Source organism: Corvus kubaryi, unplaced genomic scaffold (genome assembly GCF_017639235.1).
Source record: "Corvus kubaryi isolate FWS band 111438036 unplaced genomic scaffold, C.kubaryi_AGA036_p1.0 37396, whole genome shotgun sequence".
Lineage (NCBI taxonomy): Eukaryota > Metazoa > Chordata > Aves > Passeriformes > Corvidae > Corvus > Corvus kubaryi.
In genome coordinates this window covers 26,059,586-26,081,764 of record NW_024581135.1, presented here as the reverse complement: position 1 = coordinate 26,081,764, position 22,179 = coordinate 26,059,586, and the positions used below count along the sequence as shown (strand labels likewise).

The 22,179-nt window shown below is 37.6% G+C and overlaps 1 protein-coding gene across 1 annotated transcript; it reads left to right on the top strand.

Moving 5' to 3' along the window:
- Positions 1-130: 130 nt before the first annotated feature.
- On the top strand, positions 131-21,449 carry DYTN (dystrotelin). The gene is given in 15 exon segments (XM_042040667.1): positions 131-2,605; positions 4,627-4,701; positions 5,654-5,843; positions 7,833-7,918; positions 8,474-8,562; positions 9,211-9,282; positions 9,629-9,792; positions 10,646-10,757; positions 12,947-13,092; positions 14,706-14,874; positions 16,549-16,619; positions 18,677-18,836; positions 19,460-19,931; positions 20,475-20,621; positions 21,407-21,449. Coding segments are annotated over 14 exon segments (1,956 nt in total). The 5' UTR covers positions 131-2,559; the 3' UTR covers positions 20,579-20,621; positions 21,407-21,449.
- The last annotated feature ends 730 nt before the right edge of the window (positions 21,450-22,179 follow it).

Here is a 22,179-nt window from a genome sequence, read left to right as displayed (position 1 = left end):
CTGTATTTAAGAGGAGACAATCATTTTGGCCTTTGAACAAAACATAGAATGTTTTCACCCTTTACAGGAAACAAAAGTAATTGTAGGTTCTTTTATGCATATTTAAAATGTTGATCATATGTTGTCTGATTTCAAAAGAAGAAAAGTCTCTGTGATCAAGTCAATTGATCTATTGGGAGGTTTCTGCCTTACTTCATGTGGCTTGTCTTTCTCTGTACTTTAATTTAATTATGTAGCATGCTTCAAAATGCATTTTATTTGCTCAAGTACATATTCTGAGAACCTGTAAGGTAAGCAAAGTACATACAAGTAATTAAATGTTACTTTTCTTTCACATTCCACTAAGATTCAAGAAAAAGGCTACCCTTGTTCTGCACATAGGAGTATTCCTGTTAATGGGACCAGGGTTTATAACTGTAACAATTTATTTCCTGTACACGTGTACATAATTTTAATTTTTGTTTGTTTTCTTAAGTGGTTTTCATCATTAAAGTGCACAAGTAACTGAAATATAGCACACAGGCTGAAATAGTGTATCAGTAAGCAAAGTTACTTCAGATTTCATGGGCTTCAACTTTCATATTGTGTTCATGTGCTAATGCTAAAGTAGATTCTCCTCGTTTCACCCGGGCAGTCCTACTGCAATCAAGATCTGAACTGTTCACAGAGTTTTGTATATGAAAATGTAGCCTGTACATACATTAATAATGTCTTTTGTAACTTTCTGGAGGGAGGGTTCACAGATATGATGATGTGCAATGATGGCCAGTTTGGTAAAACACATAAACACATGCTTAACTTTGAGACCATGAATACCCTAGTACAAGACTATAGAGTGTTTTTCCATATGGGTAATTTAAATGTTTGACATTGTGCTGCGCTGGGTAGAGATCTTCTCATCTTACAGTAAGTATCGAGCACTCATAGGTTATGCATGCTGTATAACTCAGTAAGTCAGTGGATCTGTTCTTATTTGAGTGAGCAAATTCTAATGAGTTCTAATTTAAGTGAGTTTAACCTGGATATTTTTACATTCATCCCATCCACTTTCTTTATTTTATGTACCTCTGGTACAGAGAAAAAAAAGGAAGCAAGCTGTGTGTTTGTAAGTCTACCTTCTAGTTTGCTACATGTAGCTTTCACTAAACACTTATGTTTAATTCATTGCTCAGCATCTTCTGATTTCATTGATTTCCATACATGGACTTTTCTGTCAAGCTATGCAGGGAAATCTACTACTGCAGCTATTTTAGGAGCAATTGTATAATATTTTCGTATATATTGCATATGAATATCTATAGGCAAAGTTACATGCCTGTGTAAATGCTGGACAGAGCTGTAGTCTTGCAGAACCCTTAGTAAGGAGGAAAATAGAATAGTGGAAAAGAAACATAGTGGTATTTCTTTCAAAGAAGGACTTCGGTAAAAACTGTGGCATTGTAGTCTTGAATGAAAAAGACTATTAAAGCAAATCTGTGTCCCAGTATTTTAAATATCTAAATTTAGGTTATGACTGAAATTTAGGGACTGAAGCACAAAGTTGCAGCTTTCACCAATTAAAATGGTGAGAAGCATATTTATGGTAGACTCAATAATTTTAGATCATTGAATATTTATGCTTTATAATTGACCAGTGTTCTGTCATGTTTATGACAAATGATCAATGATTCTCACTGAAAAAATGTAAGATGTGAACATTTGTTTAAGTTCAGATTTAACACCAAATTTATTATTTAAGGTTTAGATCATTTCCAACTATCTAATTTTTATTTATTTTAGCAAACTTTCCCTTTTTTCTCCACAATAAGTCATACAGATGGCCTTTGGAATGTTGTGTGACTTAGATCCATTATACCTAGTGTTGTGCAACTGCAGTGTTAACTGAAAGATAGTTACTACAGTTAATTCGTATTTATATTTCTGTGTTTGGAGATATAATGTAGTTTAGATCATTAGTGGAATAAATCCTGAGGGGAGACATTCAGTTTCCATTATTACAGGGACATAACTACTTTTGCTTTCAGAGTTGTTTAAACAAGTAGATTCATGGTTAAGTTTCCTTTTCCCCTTCCTTATCAGATCAATAAGAAAGAATGTCAGCTCAGCCTAAAAACTTTAGTTCTGGTTGAAAATTTTAGAAAATACGTGTGAGTAATTGCAATCAATTAATCTTGGGAAGAGTCTGGTGTAAAGATATGCCCTCTGTGCCCTGAAATTGTACACTATGGATCATGTAGTAATCCTGCATGTGAACACCGGACTCTTAATATTGAAAGATCCCATTTTCTGTACTTAAAACTGTTTTGAGGATTGGTTCTGCCCTGCTACAATTTTGCAGTTACTCGAATTACTCCTATTTTGTGCTATGGAGAGAGCTTGCAATTTGCTGGCATTTCTCTGCACGTGGCACCAAAACTATTTTGTTTTATGTAATTCTGTTTAATTTAATTTCTGAAATGCATCCAGTAAATTGTTCAGATTAAAAGGTTTAATTTGAATGGTTCGATATGTTTCTGTCTAGAATATGTGGTTTTACACTTTGGTTTGTTTTGTTATAGAATGCCTAATGCCATCTGTTCATTTCAAATGGATCCAGACTTGCAGGGTAAGGATTTTTCTTATTTTTTCCTAACTTTTCTCAAAAGGCATTTCTGTGTCTTTTTGAACAGAAACTATTGAATTGTAATGAAATCATGCCACCTTGAGAATCTCTGTGCTGTAGCACGTAAATGACAAATTACACAGCTGTGATGTCCTACCTTTATTGTTGGATCTGTCCTGGCACCTTCCTTGCCATTATCACATGTTCCCTAATTTGTAATATATGCTAAATTTTTTTCCCATATTCTGGAATAGGCATGAAGGATGGTCATACACTCCCTTTTTGAATGCAAAATCTCAGTGTATACCTCATCTGCCACAGAGCAAACAACTCAAAATGCAGAATAGCAGGTAACCAGCTGAAGATGTCAGGAATCAGCACACTCTTCTATGTGTGTAGGAGCTCCTTTGTCAGCTTGTTAACAAAGGGCATTTATGCTTCTTGAGGTGAAATTTGACCTACAGCAGAATGATTACATGCTGGTTTTCTGTCCAGAGGGGAAGCTCCCTTCCCCTTCATGAGAAATGAAAGACTTCGATGTCCCTAAATAGCATCTCATCAATAATAATTCTAAAATGCTTTGTATTTTAGTTGGGATTTTTTTTCTTTGCTATTTTACTTGTGTGCCCTCACAAGTTAATTCTGGAACTGTGCTTGACAGGCACAGAATGCCCTACTTTGAGACCACATTTTGTCTGTAAGGGTGGACTTGAATTGAGTAGCAGATGGCTACTGAAACAGATTCCTTTCACTTAGAAAATCATCCTGTGCATGGAAGGTGTTTGAGTTGGATCATGTGTATATTTGTAGCATTTGTATTTGAAAATAAGCATTTGGAACTTAATCCATAGCCTACTGAAAACTGTGGGGGAGTTGTTCTGTTGCTTTCAAAAGGGCTTTGGATCAGTTTATTGAGGAAGGAGAACTGATGATGCGTGGAAGTCAAAACTCATTTTTCACGTTGTATGACATGCTACTCTACATCTCCAAATAATATCACAAAACATAGTATGACAAGAGCAGGACTAAACAGATGGTATAGCAGTTACTGGCATCTTTCTATAGCTTAGATAGCATCTGGGAACCAACAGAGCCCATAATTTGCTGGCTATTAATATTAATCTGGTGTATGTGTTGGAAACCATTGCACACAGATTGGCTCGTTTCCAGACCAAACAGGTAAAGTATTTTGTAAGTTATTTCTACTCGTTTATACATATTTGTTGCTTATCTTTAACCTTAATCTACTGTGTGTAACTCGTCTCTGAAGTACAGGGAGAAAGAGTCTCTGAGGACAGGAGGATAACTGATAAATCCCTTTCTAGTTTCTGAAGTTTAGTGAACAAGCCTTTTTTTTTTGGTCTTGAAGTTCTAGGTATGTGTGTAAAGTATCAGGTATACGTCATGGTCAGCATCTCTTACTTTCCACTCAGAAAAACATCCTTTAGTGACGTGAAAGAAATAAACTGAACTCATATAAGGATATAAGGATATGGGATTTAGTCAAGCAGATTGAGTGAGTTTGCTAAACAGAGATGTCAACAGTCATTTGCTCTGATAAATGGCTTGTCTTCTTCTGCAAGTGTCCCCACATGTTGATCTTGACAGATTTGTTTAGTGCTTGAAACAATATGCATCCAAAACAATAACCCTGCTGTGCAGACTGACAAACTGTTCCTTGTAGAAGAGCATCTCTGATCAAAAAACCTGTTTGCCTGAAGAAATACTATTTCTTTATGATCTTGGCTAAAAGTATGTGCAGTGCGTAACCTCATAACCCTTGTTCTGCTCCATGAATAAACTTGATTCCCAAAAAAGGGTCGTGTCACTGTTTAAAAGAGGACTGTTCCCCCACACAGTTATTTGAAAAAAAAGAAAATGCTTTCTTTTTCTTCTCTTTTTTTTTCCCCCCGAATTTTCCTTCAGAGTTTTGATCAACTCCAAACTCCAAATTTGGTTGGTTTGATTTTTAGTTAGTTTTGAATGAACCACTCTATTGAATGTGTGTTTGTTTTCTTTCACAGAGACCTTCAATGATGTTCAGAGCTCCGTATACAGAACAGCCCTAAAACTACGCTCAGTACAAAGTCTTTGCCAGTGTTAGTAGCCAAAGAGAACCCTGTCCTTTTACAGGGAGGAGAATCTGAATAAAATTTGTGTTGCTGTCACCATGAGTTATTATGCTACTTTGCTCTCTCATTTTCCACCTTAGAATTTCAGAATGCATTATGAACACGTAAGATCTAGATAGTGCTTCATACACAAATTGCTTTTTTTCCCTTTTGAATGTCGATGGAAATACATTAGTGAAATTCTAAAATTATGGGAGAATCAAATTATTTTCACAATCTGAAACACTGCTATGTACACATCACTGACAATTATTAATCTTTATCTGTATATTATTATGCTCATGAATAGTCAAATTCTAATGTGTTTCTTAGGAGCTGATTTATTGGAAATAATAATAGCTTATTGAAAATGCATTGACTGGACTATAGGAATTAATGAGAGCAAAATAAAATACGATAGACCAGAAAACTCCTGGTTAGTATTCATTCTCCCTCCTGTCTTTGAAGTGAGTTAGAATTCACCGCAGGCAAAGAGTTGTGCAACAAAGTCCTGGTCACCTAGCTCACTTTGAAATTACTGGATGTAAATTCCATATTGAGCTAAATTTCATTGAAATCTTGAATTTTCCATTTGAAACAGTCTGTTGCTGAAAATGCCCAATATTGCAAGTGAGGTCTTCAGGGTAGCACAGAGAAGGTAACTAGTTTGTTGGCCTTGGACATATTTTTTTCATTTGGGGATGCTCTTCTATGAATATATTTATCATGGTCTCAGGCCTGATATGGTTGATCTGCCTGATGCTCTGTGTCATTGTGGAAGTACCAATGCAGACAGGTACTCGTTTTCTTTTTATGTTGTGTACTGTTTTAGGCTTCATTTTACAGACTTGGTTTATCTAGGTATTTCTAATAAATTGTCATGCTTCCATTCATGAAAAGACAGGGATCCTCATTCATTTTTTCCTCAATTTTCCCACAGTGGATTTGATTGATGTTTCTATGATTCAGCACATCCTATCAAATGAACAAAGCCAGATTTCTCTGAACATGCAGCAAATCTCTAGAATGCTGATGAAACTGTTCCAAAGAGCAAGATTAGAAAAACCAGGCCAGGTAGATCGAAGAGCTGCTGAATTCACATTGAGCCTGTTGGTTGCCGTGTATGACAGGTGAGAAGAAGAATAAGTGCAGATCCATGGTGAAGTACCATAGAGTCACAGAATGGTTTTTTGGATGGGACCTTAAAGATCATTTAGCTCCCACCCCAAGTACTGCTAGACTGAGTCTGTTTCTACCACTCTTACACCATTTCTGTGTGAAACTCTCCCATTTTGATTGGTTTTGCTTTGTAGAAAAACTGGGACTAGTTCAGCTGTAGGAATATGAGGCACAAAGCTGCATCAAAAAACCAGTGGTCAAATGTTTCCAAAACTATCTGGAAATCGAGACTTCTCCCAGTCCTTGCTGACTTTTTTTCTGAATAGCTTTACAGAGTAGCTCTTCTTCTGACTTCCAAGACATTTTGATACACTCCTGAAAAAGAATCCATATTTGCCTCTGGAGAACAGTACCCATGCACAGTTCAAGAATTTGGCAGTCACTTTTCATTATTAATTTTTCTCTAGCTTAAAAAGTTCATCTACTAATTATGAAACAAAATTGATGTTTCATAACCAAGCTGAGCAGCTTAGTGAATAGCAAATAGTTTCTGAAAATAATAAGGAAACAGCTCACAGAATGTGTTTTTCTTATGTGTTGTTTGTGAATAATGAGTTAATTCACTAAAGGCAGGATTTGTTTGTGATTGTATCAAATTTAAAAGAGAAAGACCAAGTTCATTGTGCAAGTTATTTACCACAGGTGAAATTTATTCCCTTCTACATCAGAGCAAAGTTTTTTACTGAAAGTAAATGAGATGTAAGTGGTCTGCAGGACTTTCCCTTGAATCAATACTCATTACTAATATAATCGCTACTGCTTAAGGTCCCATTTTATCAAATTTTTTTGTACTTAGAAAAATCAATTAATGCTAAGAATAAATGGTGTATTAAGAAACAAAGCTAGAAATAGCAAGAGTATTTTGTAATTTGTGTGCACTGTAGGGAAATATTTTAGAAGAGTCTTCTTATCAGGACTCTTGTCATTTTGTTTTGCTGCAATTTCACAAGTTTCTTGACATGTATATAAGATAGAAAAAGCTTCTTATAATTTTCATGTCATGTCTTCTCTATAGAGGGCTATTCTCCACTAATAACACTGGAACGTATTTCATAGGAGGAGCACTTAGGAATTTTCCATGTTTGTGTGGTAGTTTACTTTATAAGCTTACGTGAACATCTTAAGGGAGTTTGAATGTATACTTTAGCTTTAGTCTTGGAGTTTTTTCTTTGAAATTTCTAGAAAAGCAACAATTTCCCATGCAGCTCATACTTTAGAGATTATATTGCAGCTTTACACAGTGTGGGTTTATCTAAAGACTCTTGAAGACAGTTGAAGCTTTGAAAAAGTAATATCTTAAATATAGATTTCCAGGATTTCCTGATTTTTGGTTTCCGATTCATGTCTGCATTGTCTTTACAAAAAAATAATTGTGTTTTTTGTTAGGTGCCTATGTCACAAAATTGGAGTCTAAATTAATCTCCATTATTTATTATCTAACAGTCAAAACTAAAGTCCTGCTCCTGCATATATCCTTTTGATTAAATTGAGTTTCAGTGAAATTAAATGTAATCAGCCCAAGAGAAGCTCGATGCAGATCTGGGGCCATAGTGGAGCTTCCTGATGATATATGCAAAACTCAGATTGCATCCTTTATTCGCTACTGTGTTTGGGAAGGCTTTCCACAAAAAAGAGCAGAATTTTTTTAGGACATACATTGTACATGTAAAATTACATTTTACTTGGAATAAGAAGTCTTTGAAGGAGATGGTTTTTTGTTTTATGATTGCATGGTATCTTGGAACAGTTAACTCTGCAGTTATGTTCGGTGACAAAGGGTTTTAGACTAAATATCATTGAAATGTTACGTCAGTTGTATTTATACATATAAAAGGGTACCTATTTTGAAGTTTTCTTCCTACATAGAAATATTCTATTCTTTAGATGTGTCAGTTTTTATATTCTCAGTGAATGTAGTATAACTTATTTCATTTTCCTAGATCTGGAACAGGGTATGTCAAAACTAGATCTGCTGCAGCTGCCTTAATTTCCCTTTCAGGAGACACTCTACTGGCTAAATAGAGAGGTGGGAAATGTATGATTTTATACACTGCCTGAAATATTGAACATTGAGGAAAATTTCTATTGTAATTTTTTTACCTTAAAAGGAAGTACAGCTCTACCATGCAAAAAAGTAAATTATTTTGACTGCTTAGTTGTAGAGAAAGGCTGTAGGAGAATAATGCTTTTCAATCAATGTCTGTAGCTGTCTTTGCAATAAAGAGCCTCCAAAGAGGTCATAATAAAGCTTAAGATAAGGAGAGCTTCTATTTGCCTAGCAGAAAAGAACAGAAACCCCATAGTTTTAAAATAGCAATTCACGATTTAAATAGAGCACTTCTTGTATAAACATACTTAAATAGTTTTCTTAATGTTGTGAGAATGAGTTCATTGCTTTCTTCCTTGCTTTCCTTCTCTTTCCCTCACCCTAGGGAGAAGTATGGTCACAGCAGTTGCTGAGAGCCTGTTAGGTACATAATAAAGTGTAGTATTTGGTAGACTGCAATTACCATAGCAGTTTGAAGATAGCTTGAAGACAATTCAGGCTCTGCTAGGATTCCAGCTTTTTTCTTGTTTTCAGCTTTCTTCCAGTTTTATGCTGTCCCTGATGGGAAGGCGACCTTGATTACCCGCAGTGCCCTGAGAAGCCTGCTAACAGACTTAAATCAGGTAATGTCGCTGCAGTGCTGTTACACAACGGATTTTGAAGGAGTGTACTAACCTAGGAGAAAAAAACCTCATGATTGATGACTGAAGTTAATAGGACACTGTGGACATAGGGAGCTACCATGCAAAGTAGTAAAAGAATCAAATTCTGTCCCTTTTCTCAAAATAACCACTTGCGTTAGTGAATGCCTCTGTGCATTCACGTTGCCTGAGCTTACAGGTCCTGGAAACAGCTGGATACAACTGTTCCTAAAGCAACCCCAAACTTCAGATGTCTGTACTCACTAGAATAACTTGCAGTTGCAGCAAGTTGCCTTAGCATACAGGTATTTCCAGCTGAACTGGTGCTGAAAATGGAGTCTGAAAACGACCTCTGAGATTCAAACTCAGTGTCCTTCACTGTTATAGTGTGGAAACATAGTATGTTGATCTGTTACAGTAAGTGAGTTGGAAAGAAATAATTCTGACACACCCTGAACTATGAAACGGCACACTGATGGTATGAATATGAATGGCTTTTCTTCAGAACAGTGTGTAAAATGGCATTGCTATAGATACTTCATCATCTATGTGCTGTCACCATCGTAGCAGAGCATGATGGGAACATCTGTTTTTTATTGAGGTGTTTCTGAGCCTTTCTTTTTGATGTAGATCCCAGCCATTGTGGGAGAAGGCTGCACTCGGTCTTGTGTGGAAATTGCGATTCATGACTGTTTCCATGGGGTGAGTGAAATTCTGATGTCCTGGGAGATTATTCTGAATGTTGCTGATTGATTAAAAACTTCAAGTGTATCACCACATAATATCCCCGAGTATCTGCTTTAAAGGAGCAGGGCTGATCATCAGTCTCACAGTATGGAACGATTTGTATCTGTAGAAAAGATGCTCAGTAAGATACTACTGAGGACTCTTGCATTTATTCCAAAACCTTTGGAACCCAGTAACATTTTACATGAATGGAAAATCTGTGCTAGCAAAATCCAGTATCAGAGCTTTTATTAGGGTCTGTAGATGAGACACCAGTTTTTTTCAAGTGAATGTATGAACCTGAGACATGTATTTTTTCTAGGTTCTGAATGCAGCTATTGTTGAAGAAAAATTCCTGTCCTGGCTTAGATCGGAGCCTGCTGTTCTCCTGTGGCTCCCTACATGTTACAGATTATCAGCCACAGAAATGGTTTCTCACCAAGCTAGATGCAGAGTCTGCAAGATTTTTCCCATTACAGGCATCAGGTGTGTCAGTGGTCTTTAGCATCCACATAATTAGTTCTTACCATTGTTTGCATACCTTACAGGTTGTAACTGATGCACTAAGCAAGAAACTTTGGACGTAATCTAATTTAACCAGGAAAAGAGGGAAGGAGAGAATGCTGCAGTCTAGTGCTCAAGCCTTCATCCTACTTCTCTCTAGCTCACTAGCATAGGTGTGACTATGAAAACTTGCTGAAGGTAAACTGGCAGTCCAAAGGTAAAGCAAATTAAACCTCTGTATCTCAGTTCTTTTTCCTGTAACCAGTTGTATTAACTGGCTAGTTAAGTTTTCCATCTTAGCATCTTGGTCATCTAAGTAATGGAATAAAATGGCATAATGGTATAAAAAGAACCCTCTCCGTTACCTTCTGACCAGAAAGCTCAGGAAAGCATTTTACTGTTACTGTATTTTCACTAACAGTAAGCTTGCAGGTTTAGTTTCTTGCATTTTTAGATTTTTGCTTACAAATCCTATGTCAATATTACAGTTCCATGAGAGCAGCAGCAAATAGAGGTAAGCTGGTGCATAAGAAGCATATGAAGTTTTAACTGCATTCTCAAAAATTGGAAATGGTGCTAGAACAATGGTTTCTTCCATGGACTGCATTTCAATGCAGCAAATAAATAATATCAAAACCATTGGTGGGTTCAGAGAATAGTCCACAGTCATTTGGACAAAATAACCTGAGTTCCGAGAATGCTGAGGAAAGTCATTACTCTAACAAAGATGTTTCTTTTCCAGAGCCCAGGGATCTGGACTTCCAGTAATCAAGGTTACTTACACCAAGTTCTTACTTGCGGGGAAGTAAATAAAGCCTTTTGTTTTCCCCCACAGGTATCGCTGTTTAAAGTGCCTCAATTTTGATCTTTGCCAAGCCTGCTTTTTCACTGGCCGTCTCTGCAAACCCCATAAGAGATCACATCCTGTTGTGGAACACTGTGTACAGGTAGAGTCTCATTGTACTGATTCATTTCTGTGTTGAGGTTCTTCACATAGACAAGTAAGCAGTAGATTCTTGAACTACATTCACTATAATTATGTGTGTATTAGCCATAATGGCCATGACATATTAGCATTAGTAGTCTGGGAACAGTGAGACAGGAAAAGAAATAAAGCAGGCTTCTAACTTTAGAATGAGTGATTTTTTCTGAAATAACTGAATAGAGCTATGAAGTATCCCAGTGCAAGTCTTCTTCTTAAGGAGTTTTATGGCAAATGGGTGTGTATTTTACTGTATTCTGTGAGATATGGCAAGTTTTCTGTTAGCAGATAATCCTTAAGCCTGTGAAAAGTCCCCTTAGTGTCCCAATGCGCCTTCATCCCAATCCCAATGCAGACTCATTGAGAAATTAATTCATCCTAAAGTTGTACAAACTCCTGCATGAAATGTCTTTCTTTTTCTCTCTTTTCTGAATGTCTTCAGTTTTTCCACTTTATTGTAAGCTTTTCTGACTCATTTGTCTCTGTCAGTTAGGGATACAGGACAAAGAGGTAGCATGTGCCCAACTAAGATCACATACTTAGACTCCATTACAGGGGCAACTTGTGTTACCATCACACTAGTGGCAAAGTACAACACTGGGAATTTGTGTTTGGAAGATCAGCTTCTCCTTTGAGCAGGAGATTCCAGATCTTGTACACAGCAGCAGATGGGGTTTTTGTGGCTCTGTATAACAGTATCCTTCTGTTCCAGTAAGTGAGCTGAACAGCACTTAAGGAAGGTCCACTAAGCTGTACTTCCTGGTCTCCTCAATCCTCTGCAGTTAATGTGAAAGATACCTGGGTAGTCAGTGTCTACACTAAAATTAAAGACTGTTAGACTGCTCCTGTAGTCACCCTTTGTCTGGGGTAGCATTAAACTGTTGTTACTTCATTGCTCTCTTTCTGAAAACAAAACCCTATTGCTAACGCTGTGAGAAATTATATCTGGATGCTCAGTATCTGCATTAAAAATAATAGTTCAGTCCCCCAAATATTGTTCTTCATATTCCATCTGTGAGAAAGTAGCAGAATCAGATGTTAACTAATCTCCTCATGTAGAGATTTCTAAGTAGAGACATTAAAATTAGTGTGAATGGAGAGTGAATGGGAGTGTGTGTTTGTGGGAGCACCAGAAGGAAGGGCAAGAGAGATAAAGCAAGGCAGGAGATGTTACAGCCTGGATTGCAGCCATCTTGTTGCTGCAGTATTGCAATTGAATCACTGAACTTCGGCTTCCTTTGTGAAACCCTAGTCTAACACTAACCCTGTAAATATTACTTTATAAACCAAATATTGCAATACAGGCCAAAATCTATACCAAAATTTAAAAGATAAGCTACTCACTATGACAGATAGGATTTTTATATCTGTCGTGTGGGACATAAAGTAATCAGCAGTAAGTTGCTATCCCCATACCTTCCACTCTTAGCAGATGCTGTCCTTGTCTGGGTAAGTTTTCACACTGCCTTTGTCAGGGATTGAGCTGCTGAGTGGGGGTTTGAGATATCTGCACTGTTTTTCCTTACCGTGCTGACACCTTGTGGTAATGTTACTACCACGTTGAGAAGCCCTAGGAGGGATGTGGTGTGTTTTCTTTGTGTTTTCCTGCTCAGTCTGTCAGGGCTCACCCCATGTTCTGCAGCAGTCACCTCCTGGACCAGAATTGTTTTATGTCATCCAATAATACAGCTACTGAGTTTAGTTGTTGTACATGAGCCTGACACTCCTGTGATAAATGGATGTGTATTTTACTATATTCTGTGAGAGGAGGATGTGAGCCATGGAAGACTATATCTACTAATGCTTTATACAAGTATAAAAGTATTTCTTCCTTAGATATTAGTCAGCAGAATTATTGTTGTGACTGTGAGCTTAATCATTGTAACTACCAAAATCCTGTGTCAGGCATTTCCAGGCTGCCTGACTTTTGTCCAGGCAGTGTTTTTCCTAAAGGAATTGGATCTGCCCTTGCCTGTGGTCCTGCATCACCACCCGCCTCAGCTCCTCTTCCAGGGCTCAGATAGCAGCCATGAGCCTCGTCAGATGGTGAAAAGGTGGACCTTTGCTTTCTGCCTTTGCCTTGGACTGTGTCTGCTTCTGGGCAGTACCTGTTTGAAAATTCCCTTTCTTCTTTATTATCCCTCATTCCAACAGATGTCAGCAAAGGCGAATGCAAAGCACTTTCTCCGCACCATCAGGAACAACCTGTTTCAAGAGCGCTGCAGAAGAAAGGAGGCTCAGAGAAGGACAACTCTGGAATCAGTGGAGGAGAGGCACTTCCTTTCTCACAAAAAGACTTTGTGAGTTTCAGTTTCAGATGAATTTATAATCTCTGAATGTCAGGCTGTGGAATATTGCTTGTTTGTGTCCTTTGAGTAAGGGGTTTTGTTATGACAGATACCATTGGTTTTTCATTATTTTTCCCCTATTAAAAGGGGAAAAAATAACTGAGAAGTTGCTGCACATTGTTCTGTAGCTTAACCATGCTGACAACCTAATGATCAGTTGTCTTATAAAATACAACCTGCTTGTGTCTTACTTCCCTACTTCCTTATGTTGTCTCTTTCACTCCATTCCATTTCTTATACTCAGTCTAGGGTCAAGCATTGCAAGTATTTACTACCTTTCACAACTGCATGGGTTTTTAAGCACCTCCTCTGTGACAAATCCATTGGAAATTAACTGTGAATACTTTCTACATGTGACCCACAGTGCATTCACTGACAGGCATTCTACTCAAGTCCCACTAAATTGGAGGCCTCTGGAACTACTCACAGTAGCAAGCAACTGATCTCACCATTCCTCTTCTTTCAGACCAGTTGTTTCATGTCCTTTGGTTAATATTTAAAGTTATTACTGTATTTCTACTGATCACAGTGTTTAATAATGAGCATTGGAGGTTATGTTGAGATTTTTCCCAATAGTTTCTCCCTCCTTGCTATGAGATTTGGTTGATACTTAGGTGTAGAAACTGAAGGGAATGATCATAGGAGATTAGCACTACAAACATACAAAGGGTGAGATTCCTTCCTAGTTGTATAAAGATCTAGCAAATGTCTTGCATCTGACACATGTTCTCCAAATGAGGCTTCAGTGAGACTGAAATAGGGAAAAAATGGTCAGTCCTCTCTAAAATAATTAATTTCATCTTTATGTGAAGGAGGAGAAAAATCTGTTTATAAAACTGGATTGTGCTACTCTGGTAGGTTTGCAGTTAGAAAACAATTTTTTGTATACTATAAGACCAATGGATGGTAGTTACAGTGATCCTCATGGAGAACTTTATTTGTTTGAGAATATTATATGTTTGTTTTTTAGAATGTGGTGAAATGCAAAACATCTTTCATTGCTAATATTTCCTCTCTTGTATTCAGCAACAAAACAATATTTAATCATTTTGAATGTAATTCAATCTTTCTGGAAGAAATCAAGATTTCTCTTTAATTCTGTGGGGGTTCGCTTATCTACTTTTTGCGTAGCAACGAGACAAAGAAGAATTTGAGGTTGCTGTTACAGGTGTCACTGTGGGGCTGATAAATATCTAGGCTTTTCCTAGCATCGAATGGACTAAACAGCAGCATACTTTGCTATTTTTTGTACTTGAATTTCCTAATATATTTAACTTTTGGCTATAGGAAGCAAAAAAGAGAAGCAGCAAATTGCAGAGACTAAATGGGTGGAAAGAAGAACCTGTTGCTGAGATTCTGTTGGGGGAGTGGAATTTGTTTTCAGGAATTTAATTCTTTCAACCAAAATATGCCAGCAGGCATAGGTAAACTTTATGTCTTGCTTAGTCAATAGCACATCTGTCTGTCTATTTACACTGCATTAGCTTTATTTGGCTCTTCCTGGCTAGCAAAACCATGTGAGTCCTGATCCTTTCCCTACTCATTATTTCTCTGTTGGTATGCAGTCCTCCTGTGGAATTCAGTGCTTCATCACTACCTGGTCCTGAAAATGTGTCTTTCCCAATGGACAGTTCTGTCCCAGAGTCACCCAGGTTCACACCTGAAAACAGGACTGTAATGCAGAGGAGTGACAATAACAACAAGACACCAGAGCAAGGCAAGACAATAGCACAGGTGAGCAAAACGTGAAGCAATAATAGTGCTAAAGCTGTGAAGAAGACCTAGCAAGTTAATTATCTAATTGCCTTCTAATTCCAATGAAAATGTAATGGGCAGCTTCACCTTTCTGTTAATTCCTCACTTTTGGAAAAAAATGTGGAATCTGAACACTTAGTGAAGTTTGAACTTGGTATCTTCCCAAGATTATTGACTAACTCCTTAACTTCCATGACCTTCAGAAGCACCTGTAAAAATATTTGCTTTGGGGTTTTTTGAGTTGTTGTAGAGTAGCATGTTAAAGTCTAGATGAGTCTGGAGTCCTCTCGCTGTTCTGACAGTAAAAAAGGCCATCATGTCTTCCTACTGCAAGCAAATGTCAAAGAAGAATGCCTGAATTCTTATTAGGCTCAGGCCATTTTTGTTACCATGGAAATAGCAAGAGGACAGAATGGGTGCTCTTAGGATAAACCCAGAGCAGTGTCCACTCCAGCTAAAATAGCTAATGCACAAAAGGTCTCCATTAATCCATTCCCAGGTTCCCTCCATAGAAACAATGCTAAAAGAGTGGGTAGGACAGTGTAGCTAAGAGTAAGTACATAGCAATTTTTTGTTTCTATATTTTTTGAGAGATTGGTAGCTCTGCATTTATTCAGAATATAGGAACACTGGTTGTGTTCAAACCAGTTTGTGTCATCCACTCATCTTGTTCTTCCCAGGAGCCAAGGGGTGCAGTAACAGAGAGCTGGCCCCTGTGTGTCAGGTCACTCCTTTGGCTGCTACTCCTGTGCTGGCCTTTGGAAGACCTGTCTTTTAGAACTCCGTTGCTCAGCTCAAGATATAGTGCCAGCCAGCAGATATCTGCAGGAGAAGTTGTGGGCAGACATTGCTTAAACATAGAATTTTGACTGTTGGCATTTGTCATTTTAGAAAACAGCAGGACAGGACTTGCATCCCCGTGCTGGGATTCTTTCAGGTGCATTGCTCTCCTGTTTGTTTTCTCTCTGGGCTGAGAATTCCTTTTGAGCAGTTTTATACTGATTTCCAAGATCTTATAGTGCAGATTATTTCCACTTTGATTCAAAAGATGTGGACAGTAAGTCTAATGCTTGCTTTTAATAGAATCCATGAACATGGAGGTCCTGGGTGATCCAGCTCTTAGTCTCATGATTTCCTGGTGGCCCTTGTTCCTGCCCAATTTATATCATGTCTCAAAAGTAGCTTAGCTGGAAAGTGTTTGTCTCCCTGACTTCTGGCTCCTGTTCCCTGCATGGTCCAGAGAATGCTACTTCCATCTAAGTCCAGGAGTTTCTCTTCTCTCTTCTACATACAGTCTCTTTCTCCATCTCCTTGTCTCAAAGCAGTTGTGGGACTTGGGAGAGATTATTCCCAGATCAGAATATTCCATTTTATAGAAATTTTTAAGGGTATGGATTTGTTCTAGTTTCAAACAAATTCTCATACACTTAAATTTGTCATAGAGCAAAGAATTTGTTCTATAGAATAAATTTTCCAGCCATTAGAAATACTTTAATGCATCTGTTGATTGTAATACGTTAGATTTAAAAAGCTAACTAGTAAATCTGTAAAACACACAAAATCCAAAATTTGCCTTGCACTCTTATAGTAAAACTTGCATATAAAAATGGTATTGCTGATAAAGTTATGGACACATACTTCTTTTTGTTTTAGGCAATAGTCTCTTTTGAAGCAGATGTGTTAAAAATGCACGAATCCATTAAAAGCATTCAGAGTGACAGCAGGTAGGTAAATGCAATAGTACACTGACCGAAGACTGGTGGGCAGTGCTGTGCCAGCTGGAGGGCTAGAAGACAGATGATTTTTCCATACTTTGGAGATTTTGAGATTTAAAAAAGATCCTATCAAATGAGGATGAATAGTGAAAATTCAGCAACAAGAATTTTTTGATGGAGATCACTGAAAAAACAATGGCAAAGCAAAACATTTTGGTTTGCATTCATCAGCATTTCTGCAACTGCTAGTATATATTTCTAAAAGTAATTTTTAGGCAAAAAGATGTTCATCCACGTAAAAATGTCAGAATAGCATACTTTTTCAAATTTTTCTCTGAATAAGGCTTAATGAAAACAAATTTCATAATTTGCATGAAGCTTTTAAATCAAAGTAGGATTTCTTCCTAAAAAATATGCTGTACATTGAATAGAAATTAATAGGCTGAATACAATAACTATTGGTATAAAATCCATAAGAGTTTATCACAGAAGTTCCTTCTGATATTCAAACCTTCGACACTGTAAAATGTTAATTCCTAAATTAAAAATTTCTTGAGAGGCTTGTTTGCTTGGGTGGCATGACGGGGAGAAAGTTGGTGTATGAGCAATGATGCTTACCTCTTACTTGCATTTTTGCCTTCCACTCCTTCATTTTTGTAGTTGTATATAAATGTGCTCTCTAGATAACCATGCCTATGACCACTGAAACTGATGGAATTACAGCAAAATGTAGAATTCGATCCTGAATCTACTCTCTTTATTTCCTTCAGTATGTTTAGTTCCCTCTGTTCCTGTTCTGTTTCATTCTAAGTACAATTGCTGCTCCAAATTCACACTAGGGCACTCCAAGATTAGAGCTAAACAACTGCAGTTTCATTTTAAGTCTGTTTTCACTTAGAGAGATATGGCAAAGATCTTTAGTTTTCATTTAGATTAGCAATCCTTGAGAGGATATTTGGGATGCCTGCTCCTGTAATGCTGCATCACCCTCTGACCCAGAGCTTATCATAGTACTGGGTGAATGAATCACATTACTCATGGGAAGCTCTTTATTCTTGTTTGTGGACCAGCTTCCAGCATTCACATGTCTGTTCACAGAACTGGGCTCTGAGTTGAAGGAAGACAGCATTTTACAGTGAGGAGCCCTTAAATGTTGTTATAATGGACCACTGTAGTATTAATTTGAATTTTAGATGGTCTGACTTGCTGTCCCATTCAGACAAATCTTGCATAATTCAAGTGAAACTGATGGGGCTCTTGTCTCTAAGCCAAAGCATAACCAAAAGAAAGTGAATCAGATGAACTTCTGAATGTAACTAAGCAAGGCAGATAACTATTTCACATCTGTCATATGAAGCAGTTGGGTTTATTATTGTAGTGTTAACAAACTTTACTGTCTCTACCTCAGCCATGAGGAAAGCAAAACTATTTTTACCCTGACTTCTTAGAGAAATCACAACTAGAACAGAATTATGGGTTATATTATATTACCTATGCTCTGAGTAGGTAATTTCTAAATCTCTGTGTGCATGGGAGGGTGGTACTTCTAATTGCAAAAAATTGCAGTGTTTTTTCAAGGACAAGTGGCCTGTGCAGAAGCTATTGGTATAATCAAAGACACTGCAGAGAATACCACGAGCAAGAAAAAACTCTATCAAAGGGGTAGAAGCTACTTTTACTTCATTGTTGCCCAGGCATGTAATGGGAATCTTTTGCAGGTCAGGGATTCGCTGTAAGTAGTTTGCTTCTATACAAAGGGACTGCTATTGTCTCTCCTGTTGCAGCCACCTTTGTGGGAAAGGTAAAACCCCAGGATGCAAGGTTCAGTCCTGGCCATAGTTCCACTCAGCTCTCATTTTTCCTCATCTAGAACACTCATATTTTTGCTAACTCCATGGATACAGTCAAGCTCCTGAAATATTGGCCTCTAATCCCAAAGCTGACAAAAACTTCCTGAACTAGTAGAGGGGTAAAGGTTGTGCTAGAGCGTTTGCTTGTTTCTGTGACTGCGTATATTTGTGTATGTGTGGCCAAGCAAAAATCCCACCCTCCTCTATCTCTGGTAGGTACATGAAGAAGCAGTTCAAAAAATGGAAGGACGAAATGCAATTTCTTCATAACTGCCAGGAAGAAAAAAGCTGCAAAATAGAGGCAAAACTCCAAAGACTGAGAGTAAGCCATGAAAACCTGCAAATGATGCTGCAGCACATGAAGGAAGAAGTAAAGGTATAGTGATAGGTATATCAAGAATCATCACAGCTACGAGCCATTATTGAATACTAACAACTGCTTTTCCCGCAGAACAGCACTCTTAATACTATTTCATGCACCTTTCACTGTATTTGCAGTCATCTTAGGCTCTTTTCTTCAGAGAAAGCATGTAAGGTCTTTGCAGTAGGGATTTTCTTGTCATTCTGTGTGTATCTGGCATTAGCACAGATATCCATGTTAGGATGTTTAAATACTACTGCAGTGAAAATAATGAATATTCCAATAAGAATGAGAAAATGGTGTCCAACAGAAGTGTTAGATACTTCATTGCTGTCTGTTCTTCAGAGAAGAGTCAAAGTGCTGGCACTGAATGAATAAAATGTCATTTCTAATTTCTTTTATTGGGATGTAATACAGACATCTTATAGAAAATATTTTGTCTCTTCTCAATTGTAGTGATTCTTATCATTACAATTATTTCTGAGATTCTTGAAAGGCCCTTATTTCACAGAAAATGCATACATATTTTCCCCCTGCAGCATTTTTGTAGCACTTTCTGCAATGCTGTTTTAGTACTACTGGCTAACTGAAATATCAATTATTTTCACAGTGTATTTTCTGTGTTTTGTCTATTGTAGACAGTGTTGCAGTCATCAGAGAATTCTTTTGCACAGTGTCATAATACAATGCCAAGAAATCCACATGTTCTGCTGGAAAGGAGAATGCAGGGTGAATTAAATCCTGCCCAGATAAGACCCACTTCCAGAACACATGCAGAATGGAATTCTTTGAATCCCCCAAACCCTGTAAATAGAATGCAGCTTTTACAGGCACCTGAGGTTTCCACTGCAGTTGACTTTATGTTCTCAGATGACCCACTGGAGTCAGTGTCCCTGCGGAGTGACAAACACTTTATGGGACAGCAAAAAAAAGCAAAAGAGAAACAAACATATCTGCCTAAACTGACAGAAGACTCTCTCAGTGGAATGAGGAATACAGTTCTTATTCCCACTGCAATGCAGATACTACCTGATGAGAAGAAAGTCAGAGAGGAAGTGGAACTGCTAATGATAAAACTGAAGGATACGTTTTCTCTCCAAACCCGACCAGGTATAAGTTCTCCAGTCATCTTGACACTGTCTTCTTACCTTCATCCAGTTTACTCCATAATATTGTTCATTATCATGTAACCCTCAGAGAAACTCAGAATCTTGCTTTAGCCTTTGTAGTATTATTCTATATGGTAAGGTAGAGCATATTCCAGATATAGCCCCTAATGCTGGACTGATTTGGAACTGGATGAGCCAAAGCTCCTAAAAGGAAATCAGTCTTGGCAGTCAATTAAGGAGTGAACTTGAACTGGTGAGGGCACAGAAGGTCTTTGCTCTTGCCACTTCTGTGACACTGTAACTATAACTCTAATCCTAGGAGACTTCCAGCAGTACAAAATCCCTCTGTAATCAATGGTCTTACACAGCAGAGCTTCGTTCAACACTCAGGATGCCTCACTTTTGATAATGAGGATGTAATAAGGAATATGACAGAAAAAGCTGGTGTTTCTACAGAGTTATCTTAGAGATTTATAAAGAGTTTTCTTGTGCTCTGGAAGCATCCAAAAGCTTGGAAAGACTTAAAATCTGTTCTACTTTTCAGCCCAACAAACTGCTTTGCACCAGGAGTTCTTCTCTACAGCTGAGCATGTTTGCAGGTCCTTTTCTGACCTCATCAACCAAGTAATTTCACCAGCTTGTAAATGACAGAAACTACCATTCACCTTACAACTTCACTGAACTACTTAAGGTAATTGATGCCATGTCTCTTAAAAGAGACTCTTTAAAGTGTCTCGGATGCTGCCTTGTAATAACACAGCATGACAGATTTCTGCATTTACTGACTTCACCAGGAACATTTTGGAGAGCTGTGTCCCTTTTCTGTTGGTGGTTTCCAGCTCCTGTGCTGTGGATTCCTCAGCAGTGCAAACAATTGCTCATTTCTCTCTCTTTAGCTGTTGATATGCCATGGTCGAGTTACTTCCTTGGAATGGTGTATTTCTTGTTGATGCCAGCAACAAGGAAAACTTTTTCCCCTGTAATGTACAGAAGGATTTTGAAGATCTGAGAAATGGAAATTATTCAGTACCACTTCAGAGAGAAAAAAAATATAGAGTCAGTTACTTACTATCACTGTTTTGCAGGAGGTGCATAAAAATAGTAAATAAATATATTTGTATATGCTCAAAACCAGTTATGGTTCAAGAAAATTTGCATACTTTTAAGGATTTTAGTTATGTCACAGAAACTATACCAGCTTTCCAAGAAAGAAAATACTCCTAGTTTTTACAGAATTTTTTCTGTGATTACAAAGAAAATAAATTTCACTCCGGTGAACATAAAATATTTTTGGAAGCTCTGGGAGCAAAGCTAGGTAAATTACATATTCTGAAGCTTTTTTTCATATATAATCAAGCAGTGTTTAGGATGATGTGATTGAAAAGGCTAGTGAAAAGCACAGGGCTTAAGAAAAACTGCTCAGCAGAACTCCACATAGATTTTCCACATGGATTTTCCTTCTGTTGTATTTTTCAGGAGTTATAATCATCAAGATAAAGGGACTGCCTGACTCATTAAAGAGGCTAGAAATCTTGTTTTCTGTTGGTAGCACCACAGCCATCTTCTTGAAAGACCTTACACTGTGGCAGTGAGATTAATGAACATTCCTGGTTCTTTCTGCTAGTTTTGGTCAAAGGAGGCCTGAATTACACTTACTGCAAACACACAAGAATTTACAGCAAGAAGTAATGGTATGCTACTGGAAGCTAACAAGTGGTTTGTCTCTAGCAAAGGAACTGTAAAGAGGGTGAAAATTAAAGAAAAGAAACTTATTGAGGGAGGAGATCATTGGAAAGTGGGTATACCCATATAATAACATAAATAAATATACTGTGAGATAGAAGCTTAGTAGCTTTTGCAATATGCCAGTGCCAAGAGACACACACAACAATCCAAGAAACTTAACTGTTGATTATGGGAAGATACCTGTCAGCTTCTGACGAGGATTTAAATCTCCTTTTAATGCCTGCATCTGAATTAAACTTGGTTGGAAACAGTAGCAACTGACAACTGCTGGTTTGGTCTGAAGCAACGTTGAACAGACCTGGAGTACAAACTCTTACAAATAGATATTCCTGAACTACCATGAACTCTTCTTCCATGGCAGTATGTAAAGACTCAAAGAAGTGTTTTCCATGCTAAGAAGCAGTTGTTTAGCTCCCAGATCCCTGTAAGATGAAAGGGACAAAATCACAAGGTCTTTATTTTGTTGTTATTCAGTTCAGCTGACAGTGAAGGAACTTCAGTCA